Source organism: Sturnus vulgaris, chromosome 5, assembly GCF_052056855.1.
Source record: "Sturnus vulgaris isolate bStuVul1 chromosome 5, bStuVul1.hap1, whole genome shotgun sequence".
NCBI lineage: Eukaryota > Metazoa > Chordata > Aves > Passeriformes > Sturnidae > Sturnus > Sturnus vulgaris.
The window spans coordinates 52,698,976-52,715,950 of NC_142247.1; the positions used below are offsets into that span (position 1 = coordinate 52,698,976).

The 16,975-nt window shown below is 39.5% G+C and overlaps 1 protein-coding gene across 3 annotated transcripts in view; it reads right to left on the reverse strand.

The window, feature by feature from the left end:
* AASS (aminoadipate-semialdehyde synthase) overlaps positions 1-15,973 on the reverse strand; it is a 28,841-nt gene extending 12,868 nt beyond the window's left edge. The window contains exons 1-15 of one of the 3 annotated variants that reach the window (XM_014877710.2): positions 15,911-15,973; positions 13,883-14,103; positions 12,626-12,802; positions 11,889-11,973; positions 11,099-11,166; positions 10,839-10,985; positions 9,768-9,846; positions 9,550-9,677; positions 9,231-9,379; positions 7,317-7,439; positions 7,055-7,166; positions 6,475-6,534; positions 6,314-6,381; positions 2,473-2,594; positions 163-292 (exon numbers count right to left, since the gene is read on the reverse strand). In XM_014877710.2, coding sequence (XP_014733196.1) covers positions 163-292; positions 2,473-2,594; positions 6,314-6,381; positions 6,475-6,534; positions 7,055-7,166; positions 7,317-7,439; positions 9,231-9,379; positions 9,550-9,677; positions 9,768-9,846; positions 10,839-10,985; positions 11,099-11,166; positions 11,889-11,973; positions 12,626-12,802; positions 13,883-14,095 — 1,661 coding nt within the window. In that variant the 5' untranslated portion in view covers positions 14,096-14,103; positions 15,911-15,973. Of the gene's footprint in view, positions 1-162; positions 293-2,472; positions 2,595-6,313; positions 6,382-6,474; positions 6,535-7,054; positions 7,167-7,316; positions 7,440-9,230; positions 9,380-9,549; positions 9,678-9,767; positions 9,847-10,838; positions 10,986-11,098; positions 11,167-11,888; positions 11,974-12,625; positions 12,803-13,882; positions 14,380-15,910 lie in introns of those variants that run through there. The other 2 variants (XM_014877709.2, XM_088165714.1) reach the window with 2 other exon arrangements.
* Between the last annotated feature and the right edge of the window lie 1,002 nt (positions 15,974-16,975).

A 16,975-nucleotide genomic window follows, 5' to 3' on the forward strand; every position in this document is an offset into this window, starting at 1 on the left:
TGAGAAGGCAGCAGCCAGTTACAACTACCTACATACACAAATATGACCCCACATCTTGGCCATTTAAAAAAAAAAGTTTGTGCTGATTTAGGTCAATCAACTAGGAGAAAGAAGCAGCACGACTTAGGGTTGAGCCTATCACGTTTTACACAGAAATCTGACCTGATCACAAGGTCGTGTTTTTTCACCAAAGAGGACAGCTTTTCCTCATGTTTAAGGACATCCATATGAACTGGAGTAACATTTCTGTACTTCTTTGTCAATTGTTCAAGTTGCTCCTTCATGACAGATACTGTTTTAAAAGTAAAACAATAAACTGTTAGCTACAGATGAAGCTAAGTCCAAAGCACACCCATGTATAATTGTGCCATATTTCCCAAAGAGAATCAGTTGCATGCATGTGTTCCTTCACTAATAGTTGAAGAAAAATCAGGCATTTAGTAAACAAACATGTTCAGAAAAACTTACTCAATCCCTCATTCCACATGTTTAAAAAGAAATACTCCTAAACTCTTTCAATACACTTTAGCAGAATTCCTATTTACAGTAAAGAACAGCTAAATAGCTTAAAGAAAAAAACAATTCATATCAATCACCGTTTTTAACATGACAAAGATAGAAACATTAAGCTTTAGCTTAGGTCAAGTGTGAGTAAAAGGTTCAAACTGACTACTTTTAATATTTATATATGGCTTAGTTCTCCCAATCCCAAATAGCGTATTACAACTAAATGGGACAAACCAGTCTCTGCCTGCCTTCACTTAACCACCATTATAAAAAAAGCAGAACTGAAAGAGATCCATAATAACACCACCAGTATTTGCCACCACTGACTGGTTTCCCATCCCAGCTCACCATGTTGCCAGAACAAGCCAGAGAGAACAAAAAAGGAGTGGCCAAAGAAGATAGTATGTGGGGCACAGGCTTCTGAGGAATTAAAAGGCATCAGTACTTACCATTGTAAGGAAAGCAGAACTGAAAAAGAGAACCACAGTAACACAACCAGTATTTGTTACATCTGACTAATTTCCTTTCATAGCTCACCATGCTGCCAGCACAAACCAGAGAACACAGGCAGGAAAAGCAACAATCAAAGAAGACAGCAGGCAGAGCACAAGCTTCTGGAGAATTAAAAGCATCTGTACCGCTAAGTTAGGGCCTTATTTCTTTATGGCCCTTTCACAGTAAATGGAAAATAAACATTACCAGAAGGTGATTCTTTATACCCTACAAATCAAATTGTGCTGAGGGAAAAGAGCTAGGCAAAATCATCTACAAATTCAAACTAAAAAAAGTTGATTACATGAAGGTTTCCCAATTAAAGTTTTCATCATGTGGATTTAAAGTGGTGTAGCCCAAAAGTAGGAAACCAAACATGGCACTGTGATGTGCATTTTGTGTTTTCTGCACCTAATTGCCTGCTGTCAAATATTAAACAAGTAATATCTTTGTGTCTCTTTCCTTCCATGCTATTTGTGTGTGTGTGTGCTGTAGAAACTGCATGTTTTTAAGCTACCCAGATAAGAGGCTATGTTTGTTCAGTGCCTGGAAAAACAGATCTTCCAGTTCACCTGGTTTCCCTTCCTGCTACTGCACTGCAGGGAGTGGATGCAACCTCTGCAGTGACAAGGGGGTGGGCACTGCACATTGCTATAATCCTTCCCTCTTCACCATCTCTGGCACTGCCCATAACAAGGGTGCAGCTTTCCTAGATTTCCCGTCTTCTCCTAGTAAATCTTTTCCCAGGGGTTAAAAGTACTATGGTTGTGAACATGAAATGTAGTGAAAGCAGCCAAGTATGAAAATAGCATAAAGAAAAAAAAAATATTAAAACCAGGAACAACATGAAGAGTGATAAAAATAAGTTTTAAGGGAAACCACTTCCCAGAAAAAGTAGCTTTCAGGCAATAAGGCAATAGAGATTGAGTTTTAAATCTGAAGTCCTAAGTCATCATTGAGGGTACAAAAAAGGATTACTGAGATGCTCAGCCTGAAATAAACTAGAGATAAAACCAAAACAGAGGAATAAACAAGCTGGCATTTGGTGCTCATGGGAAAGTTGGGGTCTGAAGTTTTACCACCATGACGCTTGTTATAAGAAAAGCAGATACTTCATTCATACAGATGTCTATAAAAACATTTTCATATTCTTGTTGTGTGAGGCTGAAAACACAGCCAAACACCAACAAAGTGACTGACTATCTACAAAACCAATCCCAAGCCCAAAGCAGGTTAGAAGAAAAAAATACTTTCCCTACAAACAGTTGACTTTTAACATGGCTATGTCATTTTCAAATCAATTATATAAATTCAAAATGCTCATAAAGCTAAAAAATCCTTTTCTGCTGTGCATAATAACAAAGATTTTCTTTATCTCTTCTCAGAACCACACCAATTTATTATTTATGAGAAGGGTTCTGCCACATGCTTCAGTAAGACATAATACTGAAATGAAAACAAATTCTTACATACCAATTGTGATGTCAACGTTGGAATCTCTAGTGAGATATTCAAGCACAGGGCCAGAAACATAGCCAGATCCAAGCAATAAAACCCTCTTCTCAACACTCATCTTCAGTGACTCAGCCTGTTCCCTAGAAGGTATTACAGGCAAAATTAAAAATTGCACAGAAGGAAACTGTAATCTGCCAGGGTTAACAAAAGAAGTATGTTTTAGTAAGTCTGCAAACCAAGAGCTCTATTCAGACCAAGAGTTAAGGTCCTAGCTATCTGATCCAGGAGTATCTAGTACTGCTTCCATTCTTCTGCTGCATAACTTCTAGTTTCTTTCCTCTAACATAAACATCATCAAATCCATCAACATTCCCACTGCTCCTCCAATTTCTTCTAGCTATTCATCAAAGCTTTCCTCAGTTGTATTTTTCCCAGTGGCCAAGTTATTGTAATCTGAGAACTTGAGGGTCGCTGGTTTCATGTCAGGCTGTCAGAAAGGGAGTCCAAGCTCTAACTTGCTCCCTTTACATCACAGGTAACTGTTAAAGGACACAGAATTATGCTGGTGAAAGCATATTTTGTGTAAATTATACTAGGTTCATATAAGGCCGTTACAGGAACGTGATAATCAATAAAAGTCAAATAAAAGTTAATGCCCAACTAAGAAATCATCATCGCAGAGAAGGACTCAGATTTGAAAACCATCACAGTGTTTCAACCTAACTACTACTAGTCTCATAAATAAATTTAAGTAGATCTGTTGACTTTCAATATAAAATGTATTCACATCAGATTTTGCATTTCTTTCTGTCAAACAGAATAATGCACTCAGCAGTTGTTTAAATAGGCTATCAGAAATGCATAAATCAACACATTTTGGTTGTTTATAATTAGTTTTTTCCTTTTAGCCTAAATTTGCATTAAGTTGCAAAATCGGGACTGTGAAACTGTCTAACATATTACTACATAGACAAAAATTATTTAGCAAAAGAGAAAACTCTTAAAGCACTTCTTATTTTTGAAGAAAGCTGTTCACTGCCCTACTGTTTAATATAATTAATGGATGTTGAAGTTTGGCTTTTCTTATCCCATACCTTGAAAATAAATTTCAATAAATAAGTAGGACTTTCAAAGATACAAAGATTTCTCATGGGAATCTTCATAAGCATATAAGCAAGATCCTCAGTTTCCCCTTTGTCCACTAAGAGTTTATACCAGCATTGCAGATTATGCCTCAGAAAGAATCCTGACCTTTACCTGATGTCCACTCTGCTGTAACCTGCTGACCTTAGAAGAGGACTTACCACATGTCTACTAAATAATATTTGCCTCGGATATTTTTGAGGCTTCTCATAGAAGCCGAAAGTCAATTTGTTGGTTGTATTTCTTCATTTCAAAAGTAGCTGTAACAATGATAGATGATGTAGAAGTCTGCCAGAGCAACACCTAATAGCAAGACAAACAGAGCACTATTGCCCAACCTAAAGCACGGCAGGACGTATCTGAGCACATTTAAGGGCACAAGGCCTCAAATAATACCATTGAAAGACTATTCTAAGTGAAGAGAGTTAATGCCAAATACATCTACATCATATGTCTGAAGCACATTCCAGCCTACCGTATCAGTACTGTAAAGCCTTAATTACTCTCCAAAATTTCAGATGTTCCATCCTCCTTTCCTCCTATTTCAGAGCCTTTTTAAAAAGGCTTTCTTTCATTCTTTTCAGATAATTAAATCTGAATGGTATGTATCAATGTATCAAGTCTCTAATAAAATATTACTGTTGATTACTGTGAATTTTGACCTTCATAAAAGTTTTGCAGATTTGATATTTTTTAAAAAAAAGTTAAATCATTATTTAATACATTCAGAGATAGTCTCCTAAGCCCATGTCTTTTTATACTGCAAATCCAAGGACTTCCTCCTTCTCCTCCTCCCCCTATCATAACATCTTCCACAGCTGTACCCTTATGGTACAGAGGAGAAGAAGAAAATAATTCCTCTCCATGTTTTACGGAACAGAAATGATAAGTAGCTTGGAGTGTTGATGAAGGAGCAATTCTTATATGAAAGCAAGCTGGATTTTGCAATCCAACTTGTCATATTTACAAAAATTTTTCTAGTGTCTAGAATGAAGTCACACTTGAATCAAACACAGCATGTTTACTCTAGGAGAGGCAAAAACATGACCTGCCAAATGACTCCTCAAGTATAGGAACAGAATCTACACAGCTCCAGATTATGCCTATTCTCTATAAATAAGTTTAAATAATTCAGTCACAAATAACATCTACATTGTTAATGTGATGTGCTTTTGCAGCTGCAGGTGAGAAACCAGTAGGAGTTAAGAAGCAAGTAAGGGTGCAAAGATGTAGATGAGTTTGGTAAATCTTGGCACTCAATAGAGTTCAGCTTATTCAATCTGGCTGCCCTGTATCTGGAATGTCCACAGACTTAAAGGAGTATTAGCAATTAGTCTGAATAGAACCCTCAGAAACTAAACTGGACATAGTATAATACCTTCCTATAGGGTAAAGCCACATAATTTCTATAGGGTCTGACAAGAGCACATCTCTATTTAAACCACCACACCCTAAGCAGTAAACCCCTTCTTTCATTTGCATCACCTCTGAAGTTTGCAAAATAAAGGAGGGTATTGTTAGCAGGTCCTGCTTTTTTGACAGCTAAGTGAACAACACCAATGAACAAATGAGCATCACATATAGCACACAGATTTCCAGAAATATCAAAAATCTACCCACAAAAACACCCTTGGAAATAATTTCCAGATTCTCATGGTAGTTCACACAAGACCATGCAAGTGATTATGGAGGAAGCTAAAAAAATATCAGATCATTGCACTGTGTGAGAAATTAAAAAGTTAGTTATTAAGATAGCCTCTTGAGAGGGTCTATCAAAGAGCACAGAACAAAAATCACTATGAGCTGAAGCGTCTGAGAAGCAAATAGCACATCACTTAGTGTGGAAAATTCACCTATAGTTCATCGTGCACAAGTTCATAACTAGAAGCCCTAAAGTTCCCAAAGGAAATTGAGATGCAGAAGTCAACACACTACTTCTAGTGTGTAGTGCCGGCAGTGCTTATGGTCAGACCAATTGAAATTTTTATAAGAATTACAGTATAACTGCCACTGACCATTAACATGAACCCACTTATGGTGAAATTAACATTTTTCATATGTAAACTATAGATGTTTGTTAATAGTAAGGGAGTAAGGGAGTAAGGGGAATGGAAGGGATGTGCAGGTTATTTATACTTTTGCTAGCTTAATTCACTCTAGGCTGTCACTGGCACATAACTGCTGTGACGGGGTGTGGATGAAGTGGTAGCTGAAGCTGTAGGTGCATGAATATAACTTGAGTCTGAGACTCTCAGAGTCTCCCCAATACATCCAGTCACAGAACAATGCTACACAGAACAGCACTTGAGCCATACAAGAAGTAACTAGATTCAAGGAATATTCAAGAGCCTTTTGCTTTCAGCCATTCCTTTCAAATGAGTGGATGCTACATCCATTTCAAAAGGGCAAGGAGTAACAGAATGATACTAGCATGTGGCTGCCTTCTGCCTCTGGTAAAACAGTTTTCATAATACAAGAAAGAGAAAAATGACCACTTTCTCAACTTCAATATAAGTTACTAACAACATGCGTTAATGATTTAGGCAATGTCCATGAAGAAATAAGGAAATGATCACCCTAGAAGACATTTAGACACAGTGCAATACAGATGTATTACACCAAGACGCAAGAATAAATGACTGTAAAAGGGGAGACAGAATGCAGAAGGGTGGCTTTTTAAATCCTGAATCGAATAAACCTTAAGAGCCTACATTACCTGCTCTCTCTCAGTTTCTGGATATATTGATACTTAGGTGTCAGCGTGCCATTGGATGCAATCACTGCCTGGAAACACATGAAACAGATTTTGAGGGCTTTATGTGTCTGCATGTTTCAAAGCAGGGGAAGACAAGAGGAGTGCCAAGTTGCAAAACTTACATTTCGAACAACAGGTGAGTAATTCTGTTTCTCAAGAGGTTCTGAGCCTTCTGATAATAGCTGTGGAGATATGTTATTTCAAATCAGTTCATTTTAGCACCAGCTATGTCTCAAAGTAAAATATTAAGATTTTAAGCAAAATTTAAATGCATGCAACAATACCAATACCTTGTACATTTAAAATACTTCCGGCTGCAATCAACATCACTTGACTTTTAGGAAAATACAAGAACTCAAACAGCAGCCTAACTGTGAGGGATTATGGAGTGCCCAAGAAAATCAGATGTTTACATCTGGTGCAAAGTCCAGAAGCAATGAACTGCCAGCGCCTGTTTTCTGCCTACAGAAAGGGTTCTTGACAAATCCCTAAGACATCCAGGTCACTCATGTCTCATTCACATGTTTCCTTTTCAAAGGATTGCCTCAAGACTTCAAAAGCTTTTCTTTTTTTTTGAAGAACAGAGTCAGTTATGTTCTACAGCAGATTCCTTTTGAATGTATACAGGAGACCAGAAAAGCAAGAAACAAGCAGACCAAGTTCTGAGCCTTTTACCTTCTTGTCGGGTACATAAGATCTTACCATCTCCTCAATATAAGGGAAAAGCATATCCCCAAAGTACTCTGTTGCTTCTATAGGAAGCTGAGCTGGCAGATTGTCAATGGAACACATCAGAATCCCTGAGCCTTCAACACTGAAAGAGAGAAAACGGCTTTTCTAAATTACTTCTTAGTACGTGAAAGGTATTACCTTTCAGAAGTGTTATAAATGCATGATTTTTTCAATATAATGTTTCACTCTACAAGTTACAATGGGAAACGATAAAAAGTAAGGGCTCTCCCACCTGTCATGAGTAATATGCTGGTCAGCATCATACATACAAAATGGGTTGTCAATTGTTGTACACTCAGTCATAAATTCTATAGATCCTCCAGTATCTGCTGAAATGTCACATATGGCCAGAAGTCTAAAGCAATTTAAAAAAACAGAGAGTGGAATAAAGCATTATAGAAATTGCTAAGAAACACAGGTATGTAAAGTCACAAGTGAACAGGAAAATAAAAGAAATGTGAGAAGATCTGTGGGACTTGAAGCCTTCTTCATCTCAACCAATTTAGATGTCAACAAAACACAAACAATGGTATCCAGAAATATAATGGGAAATTGGCCCTACTGTTGTCATTAGGTTTGCATTCATATCAACAGCATCCAATTTCATGGAAAGACTTGCAGAATCCATTCATCCATGATCTTTTCTCTCTATGCCATGTGCTGCCAACACCTCTCATTCCTTTTCCATCTACCAATTCCCTCAAGCCTGCGCAGTCCTGCATGAAATTACCCATCCTAAAGGGAAGCCTAAAGAAGTGGCTGCCTTCTACCAGTTCACAGATAGCAGGTGCAGGTGGAGCATTCATTAGCCTAATGCACAACCTCTGGCTCCACTGAATATCAACTCTTCAACTCTTTGTCATGTGAGAGAAAGAAAGGTGTCAAGAGCTGTTGGATCCCAGAAATTTGGAGTTTTTGAGCTTTCTGTGCTTTCAGGCACAAACCCCCTGCAAAACACTGCTTTTGACCTGAGGCCTTGGAGATGGTTCTAAATATGAGTGGTGAAGTAGAAATCACGAGTGTGCAGTGAATTAGAAATGTGTGCTTTCACAGGGTGATGGCTTTTAAATTTCGGGTTTTTATCGTATAGTAATAGGTATAGGACAAGATGGAGATTTTCGGGCATTGTCTCTTACTTTGTTCATCTTTCTTCTTCCTTCTTCTTCATGGATTTCAGGTAGTAGTTTCTGGTTGGTCAGTTAGTATCACTCTAAGGGTTATGGGAATGTAGTTATTGGGTCAAAAGTATAAATAATATAGGTGTTAATTCTCTATTGGACTGCTTAGCCTTAAAAGACCTTGTAGTAGTTGCCTCTGTAGCCATTTTCCTTACTTCTAGCAAGGAGCTGGAAGTGCTGTCATATTTTCTGTACTTTCTGATAAGATATAATAAACATCCAAGCCCGAACATGAGAAAAACTGTTTCATCCGTGTTTCTGTTAATCCTGGCTCTGAGAAGAAGACAGATGAGACAATTCACTAATTAGGCGGTGCAAAGCCCCTGCACCGCTGCCCACAAAGAGCTGGCAGAGAAGAGACAAAGACCTGACTCTTCACCATGGTGATATTTTTGTGTCCTCTCCAAATCTATGATAGGGCTATTAAAGAAAGGGTAGCTCCCACCCCCATTGAAAGGAGACTAACCCTTGATTTGCACCTCATATTCTATCCCTAAAACTATTCAGGGTTGTGAAGCATTTCCACCATCTGCTGCAGAAATAAGAGGTGCTAAGGAACAGCTATTGAACTTGTACAAGACAAATGACAGGGTAGGAAGAACGTTCCCTAAAACTCTGCTCAGGCATAGAAACTTCAACCAATACCAGTGCAGCAGGTACATTCCCAGATATCAAACTTTTGTTTGTATTGGATTCTGTATGAAGATCAGTGGCAGAATTACCTCTGCAGAAAAACAGCTGATACCTGCTAACCATTTCTACTGTGATGTTTTCAAAAACTTCAAACCATGAAAACAAGACTGCAAAGCACAAAAGAACAAGAGCAAAATCAATGGGGCACTGTAAAATGTGCAAAAGGAACAATGTAAAATAAACAGGATAATTACTAGATACTGTGGTGAAACTGCCCAACATTACAAGTTAATCATCGTGCTGCAAAATTGTTACATGTGAAATGAGTGTCTTACCTGTGTGGTAATTCAGGACAGCCATCCATTCCACCAGCAGCAGATTTAACTGGCACCAGCAGCTTCTGAGTGTCCTGCCGACTCAGCAAGCGAGGACTATTTTGTTCCCAGTATATGCCATTAATTAAACAAGTTGTGTAGGGTGCAATCTGCAAAGAAAGTTACAGATGCCTGATGCTCTCACCTAGTACTTTCAGAAGCTGAAAGCACCTGGTCTAGCATTTTAAGTTAATGCTCTCTCAAATGATGAATAGGTAAAGTGTAGTAAGTACAAACATTCATGGAAAACCTTTCATAAAAGAACAAAAGAGATGCTCACATCAATGTGAAAGCGAGAAATGTAATTTTCTGGATGTTTATCATAGTCTACTGGATCATACTGTCCATCACGTTTCCTTACAAGATGATGGTGACGACTTAATACTGTTCCATAGACTTTCCTAAGGTCTGAAGTTAAAAAAACAATAATTAAAAATTAGTTTTTATACTTGAACAAAAAGGGCTTCAGTGTTTTTAATCACTATTGTCACTGCATACCTCCAGATCTGGAAACTTCCTTTAACTCATGAGGTTCCACAAACTCACATGGGAGAGCACTGAACATTTCTTGAGCACCCTGAAATCATGAAGTAGGATTTAGAATAGAATAAGTAGATCATAAATGTTATGTAACACTGCTCATTTGGTGTTTGAAAAAATATATAAAATGCCACATACAATTTGACAGCCCTCCCAGAGAACATCTCCAGAGATGTACACATTGTTTCACACATACCCCTGCTCACCCAAAACTAAGCTGCCTGGGCATTGTGTGCAAGGAATTTACATCATTCGCCATTACTGCAGAATTCCTAAACCACAATCCAATGCCTGGTTCTTATTTCTAGTGGCTGAGCTGGGAGGCCTCCACTCAGCCACAAGAGGGTTTTGCTGCCACTCTGAGGAGCAGTTTCTCTTTAGGAAAGATCCCTGAAGCCACTCTTCCTCAAACAAGCTGTTCTAAAGCCAGGAACTACAAAATTACTTCCTCAATGAACTGTAATCACAACCAAAAGATTTTCAGACACACCATCCTTTTGGCTAGAAAGAACACATTTATGCAGACAGTGATTTCACTTTATAGCTGGAGCCTTGTTAACTGATCTTTGTTGCCAAAATCAGGGGTAAGTCTTTTCCCTGTCACAGAAAATAGCCCTGAAGTCAAGCACTTGTAAGCCAAGTCAATGATATGCAGACATAAAAATTCAGCCAGTGTTGGAGAAAAAAAATTCTTTCCCCCAAACTTTAATGGAGTGTTTCATTTATCTTGTGAGCATAGAGTCAACACTGGGGAGAGAAGGGGATAGAAATCATCAGTAAATAAATCAAATTAAATCAGTAAGATTTAATCCATTTTCATTGATAAGAAGTTAGCATGTCAACCTGGTCAAGCATGATCTCATATTAAACATTTTAGTTTATGGTACTTAAAAATTGTTACTGTCAAAGGAAAATGTGAAGTAAAAGCAAACAAAATGAACCCATCAACTCATTTAACCTGATAGAAATCAAATGCCAAGAATTTCTATTAACAACTATATAGCATTTCATCTTGAAGACAATTCTTACCTTGGAAACATTACCAGTGCCTGTAAACACAAACGTTAAGGGCCCCACTGACTTTGGCATCAGTCCCAGTGAAATTTCATACCCAGCATCCCGTACTGCCTGCACAGCCTGACTGCTATTCCTGTAGTTATGTGCCATCCCAATGTGCTGAAATCAAAGGCACAGAACCATCAAGATATTTTCCATATTCAAATACAAATAATTAGCAGATGCCAAAATATTATTTAGCTAAAGAAAAATATATACAAACATACTCTTACCATGAAGGGAGTGTGATGACCCAGAGCTAAAAATCGTAAACCCAATCCATGTAGAATGTTGATCATTCCTGTTGTTAAAAAAAAGAAAATTGGACCATCAGTCTTAATTACAAAAATGCATTGTTAGAAACTGCAGAGACTGACTGAAGCCTCATATCAGCCCAGATATTTTTCCTATGTTTTTACATTAATACTTCACGTCTAAAGAAAGTCTACACAAAACCAGAGAGGGAGCAATTTAATAGCAGTCTGTGACCTTAAACTTGTTCTTGGCCCATTATGCCTTTAGGCACCATTAATATCCTTTTATGAGGTGTATCCACACTACCAGATTCCAAAGAAGGAAATAAAAGAGTGTCCTGAAGAACAGTGTTGAAGTTCAGTAGAAAGAAATGAGAACCATGCCACCCAAAAATCAGATTAAATGCATAACAGTGACAAACAGATGTTGTTCAAGCTCTCGGGAATGACAGCAGCCTTTTTTTTAATCAAAAGCCTAATCAGTTGATCTCTTGATATTTAGTCTGCTCCAGGTAGTTCAATGGACAAACAGGACTTCAAGACAACAGCATAAAATATTAGATTTGTCAGGAATCCACATGACTATTTGACATGTCGTCTCATGTCAAAGTAGGAGGCACGAACCAGAATGGAAAAAGGCTGTTAAAAGCAAGATTTTAAAATGCAGTTAAAAACACATTGCAAGCCTCAACTTTCAGGAAGCACAGACAACCAGAAGTATTACAGGAAGTCACTTGATGCAAGCCTGCCTTTACTTTATACACTATACCTGCTACACCAGCCCACTTTCCAAAGGCCACAACTCGCATTCCTTTATGATCAACCATTTTTTCATAGTCAAACAGTCGAATTTCCTGAAAATACACAGCAAACTGAGTATTAAAATTTTCAGTGAATGCAGTCTGTGGCACGTTGCTCTCCCAGGAACTACCTTTTCACATGCCTTTGTCATTCTTTGTGATAGAGTCTGATGGCTAATATAGGAAAAGCAAATATATCCTAACAAGATTTAAGCATTAAAATAAAAAACATAGCAGTTGCACTGGATTCTTGTTTGAAAGAGTCCCTGCACTTTCTCTGTTCTCTTTGCACAGAGCTTCCCAATGTGCCACTCCAGCTGCTGCAGGCCCATTCACATCCTCTGCCAAGAGGCTGCTCATTTCTGCGTGAACTGGTTGCCTTCCTCTGAAATCGCCAATACGCACTCCAGCTTAGTAACTTACCAACAACTCTTTGCACTCAGAGAGAAAGAGCCTCTCTTGAGCACACTATGCTCACAACTTATCTGCCTTATGCACATAAAGAGAGTAACACTGCAAACACAAAATCCTCTGAGAAATACACAGTTTCAGGAAAGGATACTGAAAACTGTCCTTGTTAGCTATCTACAAGTACATGTGCTGGAAGTAAACATACTAGGCACCAAGCTTTTGATCACACTTAAGCATTAAGTCCAGTGTCCAACCCATGTTAACTGACAACGATCTTCAACATGACATAATTTACCTGTCTTAAAATCTCATCCAAAAGGGGCATGTTTGCCTCTTGGGCTTTAATAGTGTGAGAGAAGAAGGCATAGTTCTTTTTGGGGATTAATTTATCCTCTGGAGGTCTCTTCACACCTATTATCAGAGAAGCCTCAGAAATATCTTCTTGAATAATGGCACCTGCTTTGACATATTCCTATGAAAGAGAAAAATCAAAGAAAATTTTTGTTTTCTTAAATTCATATCTCTGGATATTAGCAACTAGAACAGAGGAAAAATAAATAATTCTACCAAGCAGAAAAAAGTTACTGCATGTGATACATTCACAAAATTTTTTGATAAAGAGGTATCAAGTACCAAATTGAATTCCCATGCTATTATCCTATTATATGATGCCAAATTACAATTATGTATTCGTAAAGTACTTAATCTTAAATTTACAGACTACAAAAGAATATTTTACTAAATTTAAAGTAATCTGTAGTATTGCAATAATGAACAGTCCTTTGTAAGGTGCTCAAATACTTGGAAATAAGTTTAGAGAAATATGAAAAATTCAAAAACATGAAGACTGATAATATATGAGTTTATAAAATTGTATAAGCTCAAGTCCAAGCTGAAGAGCAATATCTAAGGAAATGTGTTTACATAGTGTGATCTGTGCTTTGATGAAAAAAGCACCGTGGCTTAATTAAAAAGTGTGCAAGTAATCACTAATTCCCTACTTTTGTATCAAGTTTCATCTGTTTTCTCAGTTCATCTTACAGCGGAGTATTACTGATACTACAAAACTTGTAAAACCTCTCTGTCCTGAAGCTCACAGCTTAAAGAAAAAAACCTCCTCATTTCACATGAGGAATAGGATTGAAGCAAGAATGGAAGTCACCAGATTCATCTTTCTTGATCTTTTAAAAAATACAGGATTTTTTAGAGTTCTTGCCTTCTCACAAACAGAAGACAAAAACACCAATATTAAAGGAATTCCCAAGCTTCTACTTCAAAAGAACCTAGAACTTCTAGGGAGAGTGATGACAGGACACGAAATTCATAAAAACAACTCCAAAAACCCACCATGGCACCAATATTACATTAAAGGCTAAACAAACCAATCCTTTTCCTTTCCACTAGCACATGACTCCTCATTTAACAACAAAATTTACATGTTTCTGAGGGGTTGATATGTTTTCTCATGAATGGCCATGAATATTATTTTTCCTTTATTATGGTTAACAACTGCACTATGATGTTGTTTGTGTCTTTTGAAATGGGATCTTACCTTTTCATGGATGGCTCTCCGGTTTGATGGCTGCACCAAGACCTTGTATCCCATCTTTGTCAACTCCTTAACATGCTTTGGTGCTAGAGGTGCTCTTCTTTCCCATGCATTGACATCTTCCCTCCTGATTGCCAGCACAGACTTACGATGATGCCAACACTTGGTGTAGTGGAACACACACCTACCATTTGTGTGACTAAAGGCTCGGAGCATGGTAAAGCCTGATGGCAGCAAAGACAAAGTAATAAAACAATACAGGTACGTGTACGATTCAGACATTATTTGTGTGAAAGTTCTGGTCTCCTTTAGCATCTGCTGTAAAACACAAACCAGATACTTCATATTCCAGTTAAATCCTACTTTTGTGAGACATGAATTGAATTTTGTTTCAGTGAATTTTGTTTCCATCTCAGTCTGATAAGGTATCCTTAGAGTCAAATTTCCAATTTGAATAATTGTTTTGGTTACTGTAAAGGAAGGCTTTTAATGCCTTCTATACAGCTAATTTTTATCAAGGCTTAAAAAGAATTCTGGAAACTTAGATTTTCCAATCATATTTATTTGCCACCATAAACCATGCAAAGACCATCAATACTTGCATCAAGAACAGTCAGAAGTAACAAACACACAGAAAGAAAGCAGAACACAGGCTGTATGGAAGGCAGTTGACTAAAAAACAGTATTTTTACATAACTAATGCTTATACCTGCCAATAATTCAAGATAAGGTCAAGACCTTAACTACTGAGTAGCAGTCAGCATACATGTGACAAAGTTTTTGCCTTAATTTTCTGCAAAACAGAAAAGCTTCCCTAGAACAGATTCCCACTGCAGAGGAAAACCCCTTTATCTTCTATCCAATCCTCTTCACTCCCAGGGAAGCCTACATTCCACTGCTTATTTGTGCAGGGACACTGCCAGGTCCAGCATCAAGTATCTTGGGAGCCTAGGGCCTTCAGATACTTGTGTGATTAAAAGACGTGAATCTCAGAGATAGGCTTCAAAAATGTGAACTTTGTTTCCAACACAATTTTAACTGATAATATATGAATCTCTCTATCTGAATCATTTGGAAAATCCTGTTTGTCCTCATGCCTCAAACTTGTAAAATCTCTATATACCTGAAGACTTCAGAGGTCCTGTTTAACTCCAGGCTTGCTGAAACAGAGGGACCAGCACACGAAGGACGGCATGAAGGGAAGCACACAGTCATCTATAACAATTCCAGGTGTGGTCTTCCTACCATGGCTACATTTGTCCACCAGCAAAGGTTACTGTACTGAAGTTGGAGGTATTTTGCGACACTTCTCTTCAGCATGCTTAAGAGGGCTCTCAAAGAGCATAATGATCCCTCCCAAAAAACAGGAAGCCTTATCACACCATGTCACTATCTCTACATACTAAAACATAAAGACGAGAGCAGTTTGTACTAAAACACTGCACCTCATATCCAAACCTGCAGTGAAGCAAATTTCCCTCACACTGAGGACTTGCACAGGGAGAGAAGCGACGCCTTCCAGCGGGAGTGCACTGCCCTGCACCGGGATCGCCGGTGTCCGGGCAGGGAGCAAACAGTCGGGTGACCCCTGGGAGGCCAGGAGTTCGTCTGCATGCCTCCCTGTGTGTGCTCAGCCTCAGTCACAGCGATATCCATATCCCGTTGTAAAAGTGAAACTAACTTCAGCATTCCAAGCCTGCAGAGCTGGGAACCCTCCCCGACCTCCCCAGCACGTCGAGTGACCGCGGGGCCGCACCGCGCCGCTGCCTCCTCGGCCGTGCTGGGAGCGGGTCACACCACCCCGAGCATCACTGGGGCTGAGGCAGTGCCCAGCAGCACAGCGAGGGGCCTCCCGCCAGCAGGGGCGACGCACGGGAGGGGAAAAAATCCCTGGAGAGCGGCAGAGAAAGGCACAGGGGCGGCGGCGGGCAGAGGGAGAAGCGGTGTGAACGGGCGGCGCCGCGGAGGGAGGGCGGAGGGCACCGGGCAGCGCTCGCTGACACCCGGAGCGCCGGGCAGCGCCGTACCTACCTCGGGCAGCGGGGCAGCGGAGGCACGGCCGTGCGGCCCCGGCCCCTCCTCCGGCCGATGTCCGGCGGCGCCGCCGCCCCACGCCGCAGCCAACCGCGAGGCGGGCGCGGGATACACCTCCCCGGCCGCCAATGGCGCCGCGCGGCCCGCCCGCCCCGCGCCCCCCGCTCCTGCGGGCCGGCGCTTCAAGGAAATGCTCTGGGAACGTGTTTATGGGAACTGAGCAGGAAACATCCCGGCGACTCAGCGGAGCATGCTAGGAGGAGGCACTTGCCTGAACTTAATGCTGACCAGAGAGGAGAGGGCTTCCTTTGCCAAGAGCTGTCAACTGTGAATACTCCTTGAGGTTTGGAATCTTTACCAGGCCGCAAGCCTTTCCAATGGACGTGTTACAGAGATAACATAAGTGTCCCTGTGTCGCCTCCTATATTGCATGTTCTGCTTTGGCCAAGAGCCAAATGCTTAGAGTGTTCTACTCAAAAGTTGAGGGCTGTTTTCAAAGCTGCAGTATAGTTTGAAACACTGACTTAAAAACGTGTCAAAAGCATAAGCATGAGTAAACTGGGGTTTCCAGGGCAAGCTTCCTTCAACTTTTTGCATTGGAAGACACTATCTGCAAATACCTCCTTATAACTGAAGGGTCTCATATCTGAGCTGCCCCTGAATGCCGCAACTACTGTGATGGTGGTTAAACTTTTTTTTAAGTTCCCACTGTCTTTTGTGAGGCCTATGACATGATCTAGACACCTATAGGATCTACTTCTGTACATGAGAAGGTTACGGCAATTTTCCTAATTATAGTGTTGCTTGGATATATGCAGAGTTGAAGCTCTGGTCAGCTCTGCAAACACAGAATTAGCTTTTACAGAACTGGATTTTACAGAACAGTGGCTAAAATATTTTTTTACCACCAAAGCATTCTATTTTCAACATATTTCTGTTTGCAAGAACTTTTCGAGATTCCTTTGTGTGTATATAAAAGAGACTTAACTTATAGCTAAAACTCTATATACGCCACTTTGCTTGGGGTCAAAGTATATTTTGTGTCATTTGAAATTATTGAGG